This window comes from Falco rusticolus, chromosome 5 (genome assembly GCF_015220075.1).
Source record: "Falco rusticolus isolate bFalRus1 chromosome 5, bFalRus1.pri, whole genome shotgun sequence".
NCBI lineage: Eukaryota > Metazoa > Chordata > Aves > Falconiformes > Falconidae > Falco > Falco rusticolus.
The window spans coordinates 44,781,329-44,797,889 of NC_051191.1; the positions used below are offsets into that span (position 1 = coordinate 44,781,329).

General features: G+C 39.0%; 1 protein-coding gene across 6 annotated transcripts in view; it reads right to left on the reverse strand.

Annotated features, from left to right (window-relative positions):
* Positions 1–16,561, reverse strand: part of ANO4 (anoctamin 4) — a 204,656-nt gene that overhangs the window by 20,176 nt on the left and 167,919 nt on the right. For all 6 annotated transcript variants that reach the window (XM_037390179.1, XM_037390178.1, XM_037390177.1 and 3 more), the window contains 5 exons: positions 13,101–13,241; positions 10,308–10,472; positions 6,658–6,694; positions 3,395–3,506; positions 2,282–2,339 (listed from right to left, as the gene is read on the reverse strand). In XM_037390179.1, the coding sequence (XP_037246076.1) occupies positions 2,282–2,339; positions 3,395–3,506; positions 6,658–6,694; positions 10,308–10,472; positions 13,101–13,241 (513 nt within the window). The remainder of the gene's footprint in view (positions 1–2,281; positions 2,340–3,394; positions 3,507–6,657; positions 6,695–10,307; positions 10,473–13,100; positions 13,242–16,561) is intronic.

The window sequence follows — 16,561 nt, forward strand, 5'->3', positions numbered from 1 at the left end:
CAAATAATGAAGAAAAAATTCCTCCTGGCTGTAAAGGCAAACAGTTTATGCCTAGAGGATATGCCTAATACTGTTTATTGAGTACTATTTAATGTCTACGACAGAGTGGACAATGCAAAGCTCTTATCTTCTTGAAGAACTAAAAAACTCTAACTATTGAACAACAGTTCTTAGTGTCTCTTTCTGAGTGATTGCTTTAGCAGTGGCTCCAGGCCTTGAAGAAGTGGTGCTGCTTTTGGGAGAGATGCTCAACTAGTACAAATTCAGGCAATTATATGCTTTTTCATCTAGTATTTGGAGAAACATCAAAGGACCAAAACCTTTCTGCCCTCAAACAGCATTTTGCACAATTGACTCTGCTGATTCAAACAATGGAGTCCAAGCTGTATTGTTAAATCTTGGGTGGAACTATTTCTCTAACTTTTAGGGAGAAAAATTAGTTAAGACCTGTAACAAAATATGATATGAATTTTTTATACATACTGCATTATATAGTGCTTAAAACCTGGATCCCTGTTGAGGTTTCTGTTGACCTCATTCAACTTCTTTTTAGATTAAGAGGGTGGCAGATAATTATTCATATAATCTTTTTAAATTAACTTTTCTGGCATTATTATTAAATCACCAACCTTGATTTTTAGGAATTATTCACATGAGCCAATATAACCTGAGAGACACAGATGCAGTATTAATAAAGCAGCAGTGATGTTACAACGATAACATCATTAATATATAAATTGTGGTCTGAATATGCCCATGGACACTGGACTATACTGTGTTATTAAATATCTTAGACTTGGCTTCATCCAACAGGTGAAGAGAGGGCTATTGGAGGGATATCTGGGCATTATATTCTAAAGTCTGTTCCTAATAAGTCCTAGCACAGATATAGTCAATAAAATCGAGACTTTTTTAGTAGATGTTTCTTTTAGTATTAGACTTTTTTTTTGTTCTCTGAGAAAAGCAAAATAGCAGGGACTAATAGTAGCTTCCACTAACGACTGACCTGTAGCACCTCGCTGTTGCGTTTCCCTCCCAGACCTGGTTGTTTCTTCCTCCCATCTCTGCCTCTGCAGAGAGCTGAGGTTCTTCCCCTGTTCACTGATCCCTGAGATGATTCAGCCCAGTAGTTCGTTAGAAAACTCATTCAGCCAGAAAAAGGAAGAGTTTTCTGGGGATACAGGAACTGAATATGCTCCTCATAGGGATGGACAAGCCAGAGCCAGTGCAGAGGAAGAGGAAGGAACAAAGTTCTGGGGGAAGGTTCAAAGGAAGAGCAAACTGTCTTCTTTTGGCAGCAGCAAGCTGCTAGGTCAGCTCAGCCCCTCTCAGACTTGGAGGGATGTTTAGTGAATTTCTGTCTGCCCATTTATCAAGTTTCCTTGAATGTACAAAATTCACTACTTCAAAATTAGGATGACTTTTTCAAATTTTTCCTTTTTTTTACTAGTATTTGGATCACCTCTGTTAACCAAGATATTTATATATCTGTGTTTGTAAATTCACGTTGGCAGTGTAAGACCTGCATTTTCCACTTGCCGTTTGTCATATATTTGCAAAGTCCTTTCAGTTATTCAGCTGTGAAGCAGGAAAGAAACAATGGGATATCAGTGTGCAGATAGCAGCACTGGAAACTACTTAACTGGTCCAGAAACTGCTGCTGTTCACTTCCAATAACTGTCCAATGCTTTCTGAATTCTGAATGTATTGCCAAAAAATACCAGGAGTGGTCCTTGAGTGACTTGCAAATCCAACCTCTCATTGCTCTTCAAATCCATTTGGTCTTATAGATATGAAACACCATGCCAGTAGTTCTTTTGGGAAGTTTGTTCAGATCTTTTGGTCAATTTCCAAGTACATTTTATGTGTCTGAATTTTTAAGTTATTATTTTGTTATTTTAGCTCTCTGAGCAGCAAGGCTGGAAAAGCTGAGAAGAAAGGATTTTTTTAGAAGCAAAAAGTTGTCAGATTCATATCTGACTTTGATTCATTTCAAGGATGAAATATTTCCAATGTAAAAATGTGAGTGATGTTTAAACCATCTGATACAAGTATCCAAATGTGATGCGAACACTAAAACTGCTAGCCTTGAAAAGGGCATATATATCAATATGCAGATGTTTGTAGCAGATGTTGGTGTTAGTAGTGTGGAGCTAGACAGCAGCTGAAAACCCAATAACAGACTCAAAAATACCTAGATAGAATAATGTGTCTGCCTCTGCTTGCATTCACTGCATCTTTGGGCAGTAGATAAATCAGTGTGTAGTTAGTGAACACTCACCTCTTCCAGTCTCCACCGGTTTATCAGCCTTAAGTAGGCACCAGGGTGTCCTGTAAATCTTTAACACAGGAATATACATCAACTATGTTGTGTAAGCAGTCTGTTCACAGTAGCAGAAGAAAGCTCACACTGGTTTAATTTAATGTCATCTTAGCGTGATTGATACAACTATAAAAGATGTCATGCATCTTATATATTTTTGCATGTCTGCAAAATGTTTTTGGGGATTCCTGGAATAATTTCCATGAAGGGCTAAGTATATTTTTACTTCCAGTTTTATTTCAATACCAAATACTCTGCTGTTGGATATTCAGCATATGCAGAGAAGAGAGAAAACCTGAACAAAACTGTTCATGTCAGTTTGGAAAATGGTTTTCAACTGCCAGTCCACTTCCTTATGCTGTAACGGGGGCTGTGATATCTGCCTTTCTGTGAAATCAGTGAAAATATTAGTTTTCCTTAGGAAAACATAATTTTCTTACTATTCTCCCATGTTTTCTCCCAAAATGATGCCCACATGCAAATAATCCATACTGATGGGTTTGTCTAATTATGCTTTCTCTACTCAGAGGCTCTTCTTTTGCTTTTAGGGGTCTTTCAGAAAGAGACATACATATATATATATATATGTATTTCATGTTCTGTGGAAAAATCCCAACTAGCTCATAATTCACTCTTAGCAGTACAAATTCTATAACAGAAGCAGCAAAATATTCAGACAGTTGGACTAGATGATCGTTGTAGGTCCCTTACAACTGAACTATTCTGTTCTATTCAGAAAGAAAAAGTTTTATTTACTTACCAGTACAAATTATACATATTAAAACAAAGTGAAGTGACTTGCATGTATAGTATTGTGGGATGCATCCGTTCAAAGTAGTGAAATTGTTAAAAGTTAGCATTGAGCCAATGTGGTGTCAGGAAATGAAAACTACGATTGTTTCTGGGTTTTTGAAAGGAAAATAAAACTTCAATTTGTCCTGCTTTGATAGTATGGAATTTGCGTTTTGAGATGTGTGATAATATGTGGTCGCATTTTTTTTCATTACAGATGATTTTATTTCTTCACCCTACTTCATTTTGCACATATGAGAGTGTGGACATCAATCCTACCTTCCAAGGAAGAATGCTATATAAAAGGTAGAGCTGTTCAAATTGACAAACTGAAAAAGAAACATTTTCAGAGTGAAGCTGTTCTCCCACTCGGATTCAGTACGAGGCTGCTCTGTGAAGAAAGAAAGCAAAGTTTCAGAGGTTTAATCAGATTAACAATTTCTATTGGCTAAAAGGCTGCACATATCTGTCAGGGCTGGCAACGTAGTTGTAAATTAGCCTGCTGATTTCAAAATATAAGCTGACAGAAGAAATTGTATCCAAAAGCAGCACACAGCAGGTGAGCTTGTAAAGACTTAGGAATCTTTTCTGATACTGGATATGTATATTCCCAGAAGACTGTAAGAACGTGGTCAAGGTAATATGCGTATTAAACATCCTCCTGGATTCCTGTGTACTTTACAGGCTCAGACACTTATCTTGTTTCCTTTTCTGCAACCTACCATAATGGCATTGCCAGAATGCAGCTCACTACAAGCTATGAAAGTGCCTTTTTGTTAGAGATGTCACGATGAACTGGAGCAAATCTGCGCTGTAATTTTGTTTCATGGATTTGCCCACTGTGCTGGCACCTAAGGACTCCACACAGGTACCAGTGGAGCACCACTGCATGACTCCCTTTCATGAATCTCATGAAACTCATCACAGAAGACTGAGAAAAAATATTTTGCAATGGATGGGGTAAGGCAAATCGGAAAGAAACTTCCCTTCAGCTAGGCCCTTGATCTCCATCTAAAGAAATATCAAGACAGATATTAATAGAACAACTTCTAGGCCAACACATCAGTACCATGTCCTGGAACTACTTTCCACTTGAAAGGAGCTTGTTATTAGTCAACATTGCTGTGAACAGGAGTAATCAGAGAAGTGGAGTTACTAATGGTGATTCTGAGTACTGTAATTATAGTACTCATATACTATTTCCAAAGGAGCCCCAGTAAAGGCCTGGAAGTACAGAAAGAACAATAAACTAGATTCTCTTTAATTAGAGCTGCCTTACCCAGGAGGAAATTTCAAACAGATGCATCAACAAAACCATAAGACAAACCATAAATTAACACCTGTGTTAGTGATTTGGAAATGCCTGTCAGGAAACACAGGTTTGTGTGTATGCCAGTACATACATTTTCAGCTAAGCAGAAGGAAATAGAACATTGTGGATTTTTGATGCCAGTTGGTGGGAAGGACAAGTTTGGCTTTAACAAAGCTGCTGCAACTGAAGCTTTGCTCATATGCCCATTAGGGACAATGGAAACGCTTTGGAGGAACACAGACATGAGCTCGGAAAAAGGTCATGAAAAGGCTGAAGAAGGGTGTCCTGAATGTAGCTTTGCTGTCAATCCAGCTCTGAGCTTATTATGCTGATAAAGATCATTCAAATGGAATCAGCTACTCAGGCCATCCAGTCTGAAAATGGTCAGAACAGTTTGACCCACTGAGTTTTCATACATGTTCTTTCTGCACAGGCTACAAGCAGCAGACCTACCTTCTAGACAACCTGCCAGAAAGTAATCAAACTTCAAAGTCTCTAGACCGTATCTTACTGTCCCCAGGGTGTTACAGGCAGTAAAAGGGCATAGCCTGTGCAAATCACACACTTGAAAGTCATATTTCTCAGCTGTAACTAGGGGGTATCTTTTCCATGGGTACAGGATGGCAAAAATATTTTAAATCTACAGCATACAAATGAGGACTCTCAGTCTAATAAGAAACAACAGAAAAAAATGCTGTCTTACACAGATGTGCTTTGAACATATCACCTATAACTTCCTAGATGTAGAAAAGCCCTGACACTAGCTAAAATCAGCTGTGTGTTTCCTCTGATCAGACACAAAAATCTGTCCATCTGGTCCAAAAATATCTTAGTGAACATCAACAATGTACAGAGATATCCAGAAGCTCAAATCAATTTCCTCAAACCACTTCTACACATGTCATAATATGGTTTGCTTAATAGGCCTTCAGAAAGAGTCTCATTTCAGGTTTCTTGACACCAAGGAGCCCTTGCCAATTGCTGCCAACTACTGCAATCTTCCAGCATGATTAGGATCTCCAGAGACTGCATGAACCATGGATATATGAGTGATTAGCCTATTGCTACCGCAGTGAGAGTACGTGCTGTCCTTAGAAAACATGTCCTTACTCTAGCATAAAGATCACCTTTATAGGTGAGCTGAAAAGTTTACTCCAACTCAGAACATCGAGTTTAGATGTTGGTAGAGCTGATAAATCAGTTATTTTCCCTCCAAATTACTGCCCCTTTTAAAGACACATATTTGATAGTCAGTAAGTACGTGTTTCAAGCCATGAATTTGGTTTCCAGATATGATTCCCCCATTTCCAAGTCTTCACAGAACCCAAGGGTTGTGAGTGCTTGTATTGGGTCTGGCTGAGCCCCCCAGCAGCCCTCATAGCGCTGTGCTTGTATTGGCAGCTAGAAAGGGGGTGACCGCACACCAGGGTTTTGGCTGCTGCTGGGCAGCGCTCACACGGCATCAAGGCTGTTTCTCCAGCCTTCTCCCTGTCCTCACCAGCAGGCTGGGGGTGGGCAAGATCTTGTGAGACATAGCCAGGACAGCTGACCCAAACTGACCAAAGGGATATTCTGTACCATATGATGTCTGCTCAGATGTAAAAGCTAAGAGAAAGGAGGAGGAAGGGGAGACATTCATTATTTATGACGTTTGTCTTCTGGAACAACAGCTATGTGTACTGAAGCCCTGCTTCCTGGGAAGTGGCCAAACATCACCTGCTGATTGGAAGTAGAGAATAACATCTTTTGTTTTCCTTCACTTCTGCACATGTGACTTTTTGCTACTGCTTCATTAAACTGCCTTTATCTTTACCCACATGGTTTTTTTCATCTTATTTTCTCCCACCCTTTTCTGCTGAGGAGGGACGGATAGAGCATCTTGGTGGGCACTTGACGTCCATCCAATGTCAACCCACCACAGTGTTCAGTCTCTCTGAAAACTCATGTTTTTTCTTCCAAGGTTACAATTTTATTAAGTTCTTAAAAGATAATGGTTTGGAACAAGGATCAGTCATGGTAGGTGGGCGATAGTTGTTCACCACTGATTGAATGGCACTATAGCTTAGTTTATATACTCCTTTATTATAAACTTCAGAAAAACATTATTCCTATAGATTGCAAATTAATCAGGATTTTTCATATTTATACAGACAGTATGAATGCTATCACAGTATAGGGACCAAAAAAAATCAGTACAATATCATTCAATTTTGTTTTTAACATTGCTTACCTAAATTTGTCAGGAAAAGAGCAACCTTTTCATACAGCTGTAACAGAGAAGAAACAGCCTCTTAGATATGTGACCAGCTCAAAAATAAAGAATTGCTTCTAGGTAGAGTAACTGCTCTCATTATATGTTAAATCTGACATCCAGATAGTCTCTGTGATGTTCTGATAATGATGATAATAAAACTATATAGTAATAATACAATAATGATATAATCAAACAAGGAACAGTAATATTTTAAAAACTTATACTAAGCTTTTTTCATCCACAATTTATGGAGAAAAAATTGCTGTCACTGTTCCTATTTTACATACACAGTGAAAAAGCGTGAGAAAACTTTTCCAAAAAAACCAAAGCAGAACAATAGCACAACTGGGAGTTTTGTTTTAGCTACGTATGGAACATTTATCTCACAAAAAAAAAGAAATCACCCTAGTAAGAGCATGCTTTGGTGTGTTGGGTATTTTGGGCTTTTTGGTTTTGTTTGGGATCTATTTTTTATTTTGAAAGAGAAGATACTGGGGAAACAGGGTCACTTCAGAGAAAGGCTTTCGTAATCCCCATCACCAGACGCATTTCTTACTCTTAGTTAGTGGCACTGTTACAAATCTTAAGTGGTACTTTCTGTGCTTAGCAGATACCATGCTCTCAAAATCTCTGGGAGACTGCAAAGTTCATAAAGCTTACAAAAACTAACTTGGAGGGCTTTCACAATTAGTATTTGTGAAGGGGCTTTGAACCTATGAAGTACATCACCACCACCATCAGTATTAGTGTAAATTAATGCAATGATTTCCATTTTCTTTAAATGAGTCTGGATCCTGGTCCCACAAAACGCTAGATGTCCTTAACTCACTGATGTCTACAGGCTTACAAAGCTCCTCATATTTCAGGCTGAAGTACTTACTCCTAAAGTGCATATCAGCAATGTTTCTTCTCATTTTCAGTTATCCTTATAAACTCTTGCTTAAACTGAATTATGTACAATTTACAGATCAAACTGTCTGGTTAAGAACTGAAGTCATCCTGAATTATCTCATCCATGTTAACAACTACTTCTTGCTTCTATTAGCTTTTTGCTGCCTTTGGAGTAAATAGTTTTCTTTCAAGTAATGAAAAAGGTGGTTTCTTCTAGGTTCAAAAGGGTAACTGTAAAAGTGCTAAATATCTGGGTGGTTTATATCCTGATCCCAGCAGGGAGTGTACTGTTTTACAAATGTTTGTTGCTCTGCAGAAGCGGGTATCAAAGCTGTATTCTGTCACTGTTCCTCCTGGAACAGTAAAGACCGTGTTAGAGGTTCTGTTAACAATGTTTGTATCCAATTATCTGCAACTGCTGTTTATCGCTACTGGTCCCAAGGCACCATGTTTAGGATCATGTTCTGCTCTGTGTTCATATTTTCTATGGGCAATATCACTGGAATTAACAGCTTTTATTAACCAAGGTAAAGCTAATGATTGTTCCCAGGTCAGGCTGCAGGATTATCTGGGAGACACATTATGCTTGAAGGTGATTTTTTTTTTTTTTTGTTATGATGAATGTGTCAGTGTTAAGTACCTAGCTTTCAGAGCATCCGGTCTAGAAGTTACTTGTGGTCTAGACCTTTCCCCTGATGCTTAGAGAGGTTGTCATCTCATACCACAATCACTGGCAGTTTTCCAGGCTTCCTAGCAGTGAATTCCCTACAGTTATACACATCTAGGTCCATTCAGATTTTATTACTGCATGTTTACTTGCTCTCCTGCTACTTTTCTTGAGTCACACCTGAATTGCTCCTGGGGAAAAAAGTTGTTCTTTTGGGGGGTTTGTTTGGTTTCTTTTTCCCCAGAGAAATCTCATTACTGTCCTTTGGTAAACTACATTAATCCATCATGGGAAGTGAGGGATTGTTCTTAAGTCTTTTGCAAAACTCCTGCGGTTTCATATTTTGGGGATCTTTTTTCTCCATGAGTTATATCCAGATCTAAGGCTGTTGTGTTTATTGCATGGTAATAAGTATAAAGCTTAAACAATCCACCTTTGCAGTGCTCTACTTATTTGATGTATTTTATGAAGTAAAACAAAGTTTCTCAAAAGGCACCTTCAAGCCATTTTCCATTATTTTAAAAATTTCTCTAAGCTGTAAAACTCTTTGAGAACCAAGCAATTTTTTTTGGTGCAGTATTTCTTTGTTGCTACTTCACTGCATACACAATGACTTTTACTGAGAGCTTGGAAATGGATGTTGTACTGACATAGATATATCTAGTTTTCTTTTTATTTCTTTTGTGCTTATTGTGTGCTCTAGGTGGATTAAAGAAAACCCCTAAAAGCTGCAGACAACAAACAATAAATCAAAATAACATAAAAGAAAAGAGCCCTCGGTACTAATTCAGACAGAATAATAGTTTCCACCTCTTCTTTCTGTCCTTTCTCAACATACAGACCCACATTAGGGAAAACACAGGAAAGTCGACAGTTCTTGACAGATTGTCCTAGCCACCAATACAGTCTTGCCTATGCCAAGGGGAGAAATGAAGTCCTGCAGAAAAGCCTCTTGGAATTTCCTGCTATATAAATGAGGGGCTGTTAAAATTAATTTTTAGATTATGAAAAGGCTTGGGTATTGCACAGAAAAGAAAGCAGTCTCCAGTCCAGCACCTGAAAATGTGCAGGCCTGAAATAACATCTCATATTTCCCCTGGGAAGTAAGTCAGCATATCTGCTGGAGCAAAGCCTAACATGCTTTTTGGAGAAGATGCTTCCTTCTGAGTGGATAGAGATACCCCACCCTGACTCCAGTACCTGGATGGTTTGTAGGCTGATTCCTCCTCCTCCCTGAGATGCATTCTTATAATGTCAGTTGACAAAAACCTGATACTAAAAGGCCATATACCTCTTGGCAAGAGCAACTAATGGAAGACATATTGCTATCACAGCAATATACAGAAGTATCTGCATCTCGATGGAAGGACGACACTCATTCCCTATCTAATCTATATTATGCTGTCTTACTGGGACTGTTACCACATAGAAATTCCATTTTTGTCTTTGCCCCAAGTCTAGTTCCAAATTAGTTCACAAGAATAGCTTGACCTTAGCCAGCCCCCCTACAATGCACCCAGACCATGTCTCTGGTGTATCTTGGCAAAGGCCATAGGCAACTCATGGAACAAGTCATGTCTGCTGAAGCTTTGTGAAGTTTACAGCCCAAGGAAGTTCTCCTACAAATGGACATTATGTCTGTATATGCATATCCTCACTGGTAAACTATCGTGAAAACTGAAGCTGGAATTACTGAAACTAGTACAGGTAAGAGTTAAGATTGGCCACTGTATTTAAAAAAAATAAACCAAAACACTAATTAAAAAGGAGGATATTAATGAAATAGACTGAAACCTGCAAACATACGAAAGGAAAAAACAGGCAGAGGTTAAAACAGGAGTATGGACATGTTTTTAGAACATTCAAACGTGCTTTTCACTATGTTTTAGGTTTGAAATTGTACTTTATACGTACATTACTTTGCAGTCATTTATGTCCATCAACAATAATGCCATGTCTGGCTTAGCAAGACATTCCATTCCTGCTGGAAAAGGAACCTAAAGCACTCAGTGGTCTGCAAGCTGATCTGATGCTCAGGTATAACTTTGGATATGTTAGTTTTACTCACCACATTTAGTAGCATGATGATGCAAAAGTTGATGCACACTGCAGTCCCTGTAGTTGCAACCTGAGAGTTATTCCTGATTAAAGCCCACTTAAAGGCAGCAAAAGTGCTGACAGTCACAACACGGTAAATAACAATTCCAAAAACAGCAGCAATCACCACACAGATCTAAAGCGGGGGGGGGGGGGGGAACGACACAAAAAAAAAAAAAAAACCAAAACCAAAAAGAGAGAGAGAGGAGAATCTGAAAACATTCAATAGAACAGGAGTTGACTTCTTCCTGCAAGTCTGAAAACTAAAACAAAACAAGATTTGAAAAATACATCCATTTTGATTTCAGAGAAAGGTTTCAACAAGAATATTCTTCTTATTGTGAAGTCATTTTTATTTTCCATAGTCAAAAATATCTTTGAAATCATATTAAAATACTCTTTAGTTTTAAACATTTTCTTGAAAATGTACCTCTTCCTTAGTATTAATATGGGAAACAGTGTTGCCAACTCTGGGAATTAGAAGTTTTCCTTACACGCATGTTCCCCAATGTGCAAAGGCTAGTCCCAGGCTGATGTCCCAACTTGATGATGTCACATTTGGGATGGATTTTGTGCTCTGATGGACTTCACACTTACAGGAAAAACTGTGTCCATCTGTAAGCACTGCCTCAACAACAACCCTGACAACGTACTCTAGCAAGTTGTTTCTTGCTACAGTTCTGGAAAGATTCTATCTAGGGAAGATATCTGGAAAGATTCTATCTCCTCATACCTCAACAAGGTAACAAATTCAATTGCCCTTGTAATTTCTTCTCTGATGAGACTTTCAGCAAAAGTGACAGTTATAATGTGAAAGCCATGCAGCTGAGCCAGGATGCTAAATTACTTGATGTTCTATATGCAACAGTTGAGTACTAAATGACAACTGTTTTCCATTGTGACCAATTTACGTCACAGTTTAGCAAGGTATCTAAAGGACAAACAGTTGGGAATTAGCTTGGGTGACTCATCTCATAGAAACTCTGACACAGGGCTTATTAGATAAGGAGAGTTACATACAGACAGCTTAAACCTATCAAACCAGAAATATACCTAAGCTAATTGAATAGGCAAAATTATTTTGAAAACACTGAATACTAATCAAGCTGGTTTAATGTTTTATTACTTACAACACTGATTGCCATAATCCCAGTACAGAAGAAAAAGTGTGCATGAATGTGAAGGATTCTCTCTGGGTTCCCTGCATAGTGTTGAGGGGAAGGACCACTTTCCTTTGTTAACAGGGAAACACTAACCTGGTTCCAGGTGTATTAGTAACTGCACTGTGAGAGTCAATGCCATGAAATTTTGGGAACTGCTCTAGCTTGAAGTTTTGGTAAGCATATATCTCCTGTGCTTAAAGCTATAATTTTTGAGGAATATTTTTACCTGAATGGGGGAAAATTCAGAGTTTTTCTAACTCACTGGAAGCCCACGCTATGCCAACAGTAAAAAATATCTTCAGTGAACATAATCCTTGTCCTGTTTCAAGGACTGTTATGGAGACAATTTGTGGTGCATGCAATTCAGAGCAAGGCTACTCTCTCTGGCATTTTGAGCAAGATCTATCACTAGGCTAAGAAGATTAATGACGTTTGCTAAAGGTAGGAAGTGAAAACTGTCCCCCTTAGGAAAAAAAAATAATATTTATATATAGGGAAAATATGCAAAATGTTGCAGGTGTAGAATCAGTTCTGAGCAGATACTGCAGTCCTGAGCAGACCTAAGTGTCTTCAAGGGCTGAGCCAGACAGTACCCTGACTCCTCATGCCCAGTGTTTCTCTATGTTTCTCTGTCCATTCATCTGACATACCAGAGCACAGTTCATCTCAAAAATGCTCTTGCCTTTCTTGTCCAAGATTGCTTTGGACAATTTTAAAGCCATTAGTTTCTTGCAAGCCCTCTGCCCTGTTCCCTCACATCTCATTCAAACACAAAGTTGCTGGGCTAGCTCATTTACCTGGCTCTCCACAGCTCCTGAAATTATACACATATATCTAATTTTCTAGCCCCCTGGAAAAGCCCTAGTAAACTCCACAAGGGTCTGAGTTGAGGCCAGTTGTGTTTTCAAGACCAGTCATACCACTGCTGTTGTCATGTGAATAACAGTGAGTAACAACAGCTTCAGTGAAGTTAGAGGATGGGGGCATTTCAGCAGAAATGCATGTATCTCTCTGTTAGGTGAGATTTCGCTGCTGCATTTAGTTTTGCACTTCAGAAGGTGGGGAGATGTCTCATTTTACACAAGTAACATCAGTTTCTCCATTTCAATTGCATTAGGAGTATGAACCCTCTTTCCTTTCTTCCTCAATACACTGAAAAACCAGGACATATTAACATCATTAAGGCACCTTAGCTAGGTTCTCTGTAGAGTTTGCGAAGAACTGCCTCTTCCTTGGCATGTCTCCCCAGCACTCTGCACTGTCTACACAGGGAAGGCAAGTAAACCAGTGAGCCAGTTCCGTCAGCTGAAGCTGGAGCCTAAATGTGAAAATGTCACTATTCTGGCATGTGTGTTGCTACATAGTGTTGTACGTATAGCCTTGAAGGAAAGACTTAACTATCTGTGAGACTCAATGAAGAGTAAACTAGTGTAGCACTTTAAGAAACTCAGGTGATTTTCTATGTATTGATTTTCAGCCTGTGGTGAACATGCTAGAGTTTATTTCACTTTCAAGCAGTCATATCTAATATCCATACTCTCTCAGCAGAGGTAATATTATTTTGTATTTTTTCAGCGGTAAATAAATAAAAGTTCTCAAACCATAAAAAATATTCCAGATGCAGAAACAATGAGTCTGCTGCATTTATCTGCAAATGCTTGATAAGGCTCTGGCTTCCCGGATATGGGGTTCATTCGTTCTTTCTTGGAGTACTTGGCTTCAAACTGCGGACGTATTTCCTCCTAAAGAACAGACAGACAAGGTTCACATACAGCACAGGTAGGAAAGATTCTGTAGGAAACTTCATTTGTCAGATACTGTTGTTGGGAATTACATCTTTGAATTCAGCAGGTGGTACAGCTACTATAAAAGCTGAGCTGTGAAATCAGGTGTCCTTCATGGGGACTAGAATAAATCACTGTACACATGAAAACATATTGGAAGTAATTAGTAAAGTCATCTAGACAATGCCTTTTGAAACTATATGACTGTAAATCAAATCATTTTAAAGTTCATACCACAGAGTTTTCCAGCCTGGTATTATCCTATAGATACTGGAATTCTACATCAGAGAAAAAAAGAAAAAAAAAAACAAACCACCAACTTTTTTCCAAAACTAATTGCCATTTGCTAGGTAATTGGTTACCTTCCCATTATCAGAAAGAAGTTTCTCAGCATTTGAAGAAGCTGCCATCATGCCATCTAATACTGCTCAATCCCTTCCCAGCTTGGACAATATTATTAGCAGGAACAGCTTTCAGCAGCAGAAATATCAAGTCCTGCTTTGCCATGAAAACTCTCTTCTGAAATAAAACCTGGGGTTTCTTGGGGAGAGGCTTGGTTACATCTGTTTACAGCATTGTCAGAAGACAGGCTCACCCTTAGTTGCAATAAGACCTCACATTTTTCAGCTGTAGTAGGGCTACCCCACCACCCTGCCACCTGGGATGTTCACCAACAGCTGTATATCTTGTGCCACCTCACCCAAGTTTGACATCAGAGATGCTGTCAGAGATGAGACAAAGCACCAGGCTGTGAGGATGAACTGTCACAGCTGCTGGCAGTACATTTACATTAGATCAAGTTTTACAATGCTCTGATGCATGCTGGAGAACTGCTCCATGGTAAACTGGCTACAAGGGAGCACACAGGCAGCTATGGACTGTCTTTGCAGCTTTTCCACCAGGTCTCTGCTGTGTATTTCTTTATAAATGCCAAGAACCCAGCTTACCAATTTCAGTCACTTCCAGCCCTTCAACTGCATTTAATTTAACTTTGACTGAAAGTTGTAAATACCTGGACCTTAAATGACTGCATTGAAATAGGTGAATGTTAACTGCTCATACAAATATTTAGAATGTTAATAAAAATAAGATATCCTAAAATTCTACACCCTTTTAATAAAATTCTTCCCGGGGGGGGGAAGTTACATCTCATTCTCTCGAATTTTGAAGGCACTTTCTCAGTACAGTTAATTTCCAAACTCAAGCAGCAACCTGGTAACATAGCATTAAAAATCTGAGGCAGGTATGCTCAGTGGCAATGCCTGTGTTACTAATTACATGCTTGAGGAAATCAGCCCTACACTAGCTATATACAAAGGCTAGACATGTTTCTGTGGAGGCAGGGTAACACCTTGCTCTTATTCTACCTTGCTCAAGCTGTTCCTGTCATATCAGGGCTGAAGGCTGCTGAGCAGACCATAACCTAGCAAGAGAAACACTGCAATTAGTATCCCTGTGTTCCCAGGGACAAGCAAAAGGCCAGAGTGTGATAGCATTGAAGCAGGATGCTTGAGAATGACACCCTGTAAATTGTGCAAGGGCTCTGCCAGTTGGCTTACTGAGTCAGAGTCATGTACAAGAAACCCTTTTTTCTCTACAGCTTTCTCTAAGACAAGGTTTGATTATGTTTTAAAATCTGTGCTAAGGGGAAGTCCTTGTCATATCCACCCATCCATGCATCTAGGTATCTCCTGCGATCTCCACTCAATTCAGATAATGCAAGTGGTGTTTTTACAGATACCCTCTACACAAAAATGAAACTCTGACATGAACCTTCATACCTGTTTAATGACACTTAGCAATGCTAAGCACAGCTTGGGGTAGGAAGTGACCAGTACTATATCTGTCTGAGCTTAATGACAGAAAGTGACACTGAAGAAAAAGGAAAAAGTACGCTGTAAACAGCAACAGAAGCCATATTTCAATGGAGAGTGCCAGGAACTCTGGTTGGTTTCTTGTTGTATGCCCAGCCAAGACCCAGTTACTCTCCATGTCTCCCACCTTGCACCTAATTTACAAGAAAAGGAAATCCAGATATGCAGGTTGAGAGAGTCAGAACACATTCAGCTCATGTCCCCAGGCTCGGTGACCTGGACACTGCAGGGGCTGCTGCATGATTGCTTTGGGTGAAAATCTAAAGTAGTGAGGAATTCACAAGGTTGTATATCTGAACAACTTCAATTCTGCTTCCCATCATCTTCATTGTTTCATTCATTTGTCTCTTCATTTAGAGCAGAGAAGTGTTAATGAGGTGATAGGAAGCCTTATAAATGTTTCCCCCCCCTGCCCCCCCCACCTATTGTTGGCAGGAATTAATAAATTTCCCTCTGTAGCAAAGCCTAATTTTTCAATTTGACAATGAAAATTAAAGCAAGCAAAAGCTAGACATAGCAGATAATGTTAATAAAAATAACAATCTTTATTATCAAAAGCTTGTGACTTAAAATGGCAATTAGAAGTCTTCAATTGATTTCTTTGAAATAACTAATAAAAGAAATCAGCTGATTTTTTCCAGTGATAACTGAATGGAACATAGAGAGGAAATTTAATTAGCACTGATTTTATTAGAAAGTAGCACTGTAGGAGTAAAATTTTTCACCTTATGGAGGCAAAATTCTCACTGACATCTCAATGACATGTACAAATTTATGATCAAACTCAACAGGATGTGTCTTTTTCAATCTACACAAAACAGACTGTTCTCCTTCCTACCAGCTTCTCAAATATGGATCATTTCAACTCTCTACTCACAGAAGAAACCATACTGATTTCAGGAGTATCAAGTATGGATTAATATGTGCTGCCTTAGGCCAGATCTTTCTGCACTAAAAGAGCTACTCTAAATCTCTTTGTAAAATATATCCTTCTCTTTCAGGAGGTTTCTGAGTCCCTCCAGTACTGGATTCTTGCAGGAGTCCTATCCTTTCTATCCAAGGATATATTGTCCTCTATAGCTCAGATGTAGAAAGAGGATTTGTAAAAGACCGAAAATCTGAATCTTGATCAGATTGATAGAACCCCCAGAAGTAAGTCTCCTTGCAAAGCTTGCGGTTTGCAGGTCATCCTGCTTGCAGCTGAAGGCAATGGCAAAGTGAAGAGGTGGACTTCGAACCACAGAACAGGGAAATGATCTCAATGCTTTCTCACCTGGGCCACTTGCTTCCAAAGTGTGACTGTCTCAGGGGCAAAGTCCTGCAAAGACCCCAGTGCCAATGGAAAAGGTCAGCATTTGATACTCAAGAGGAAGAGACAATGGTCCATAGAACCTTAGAGCAAGG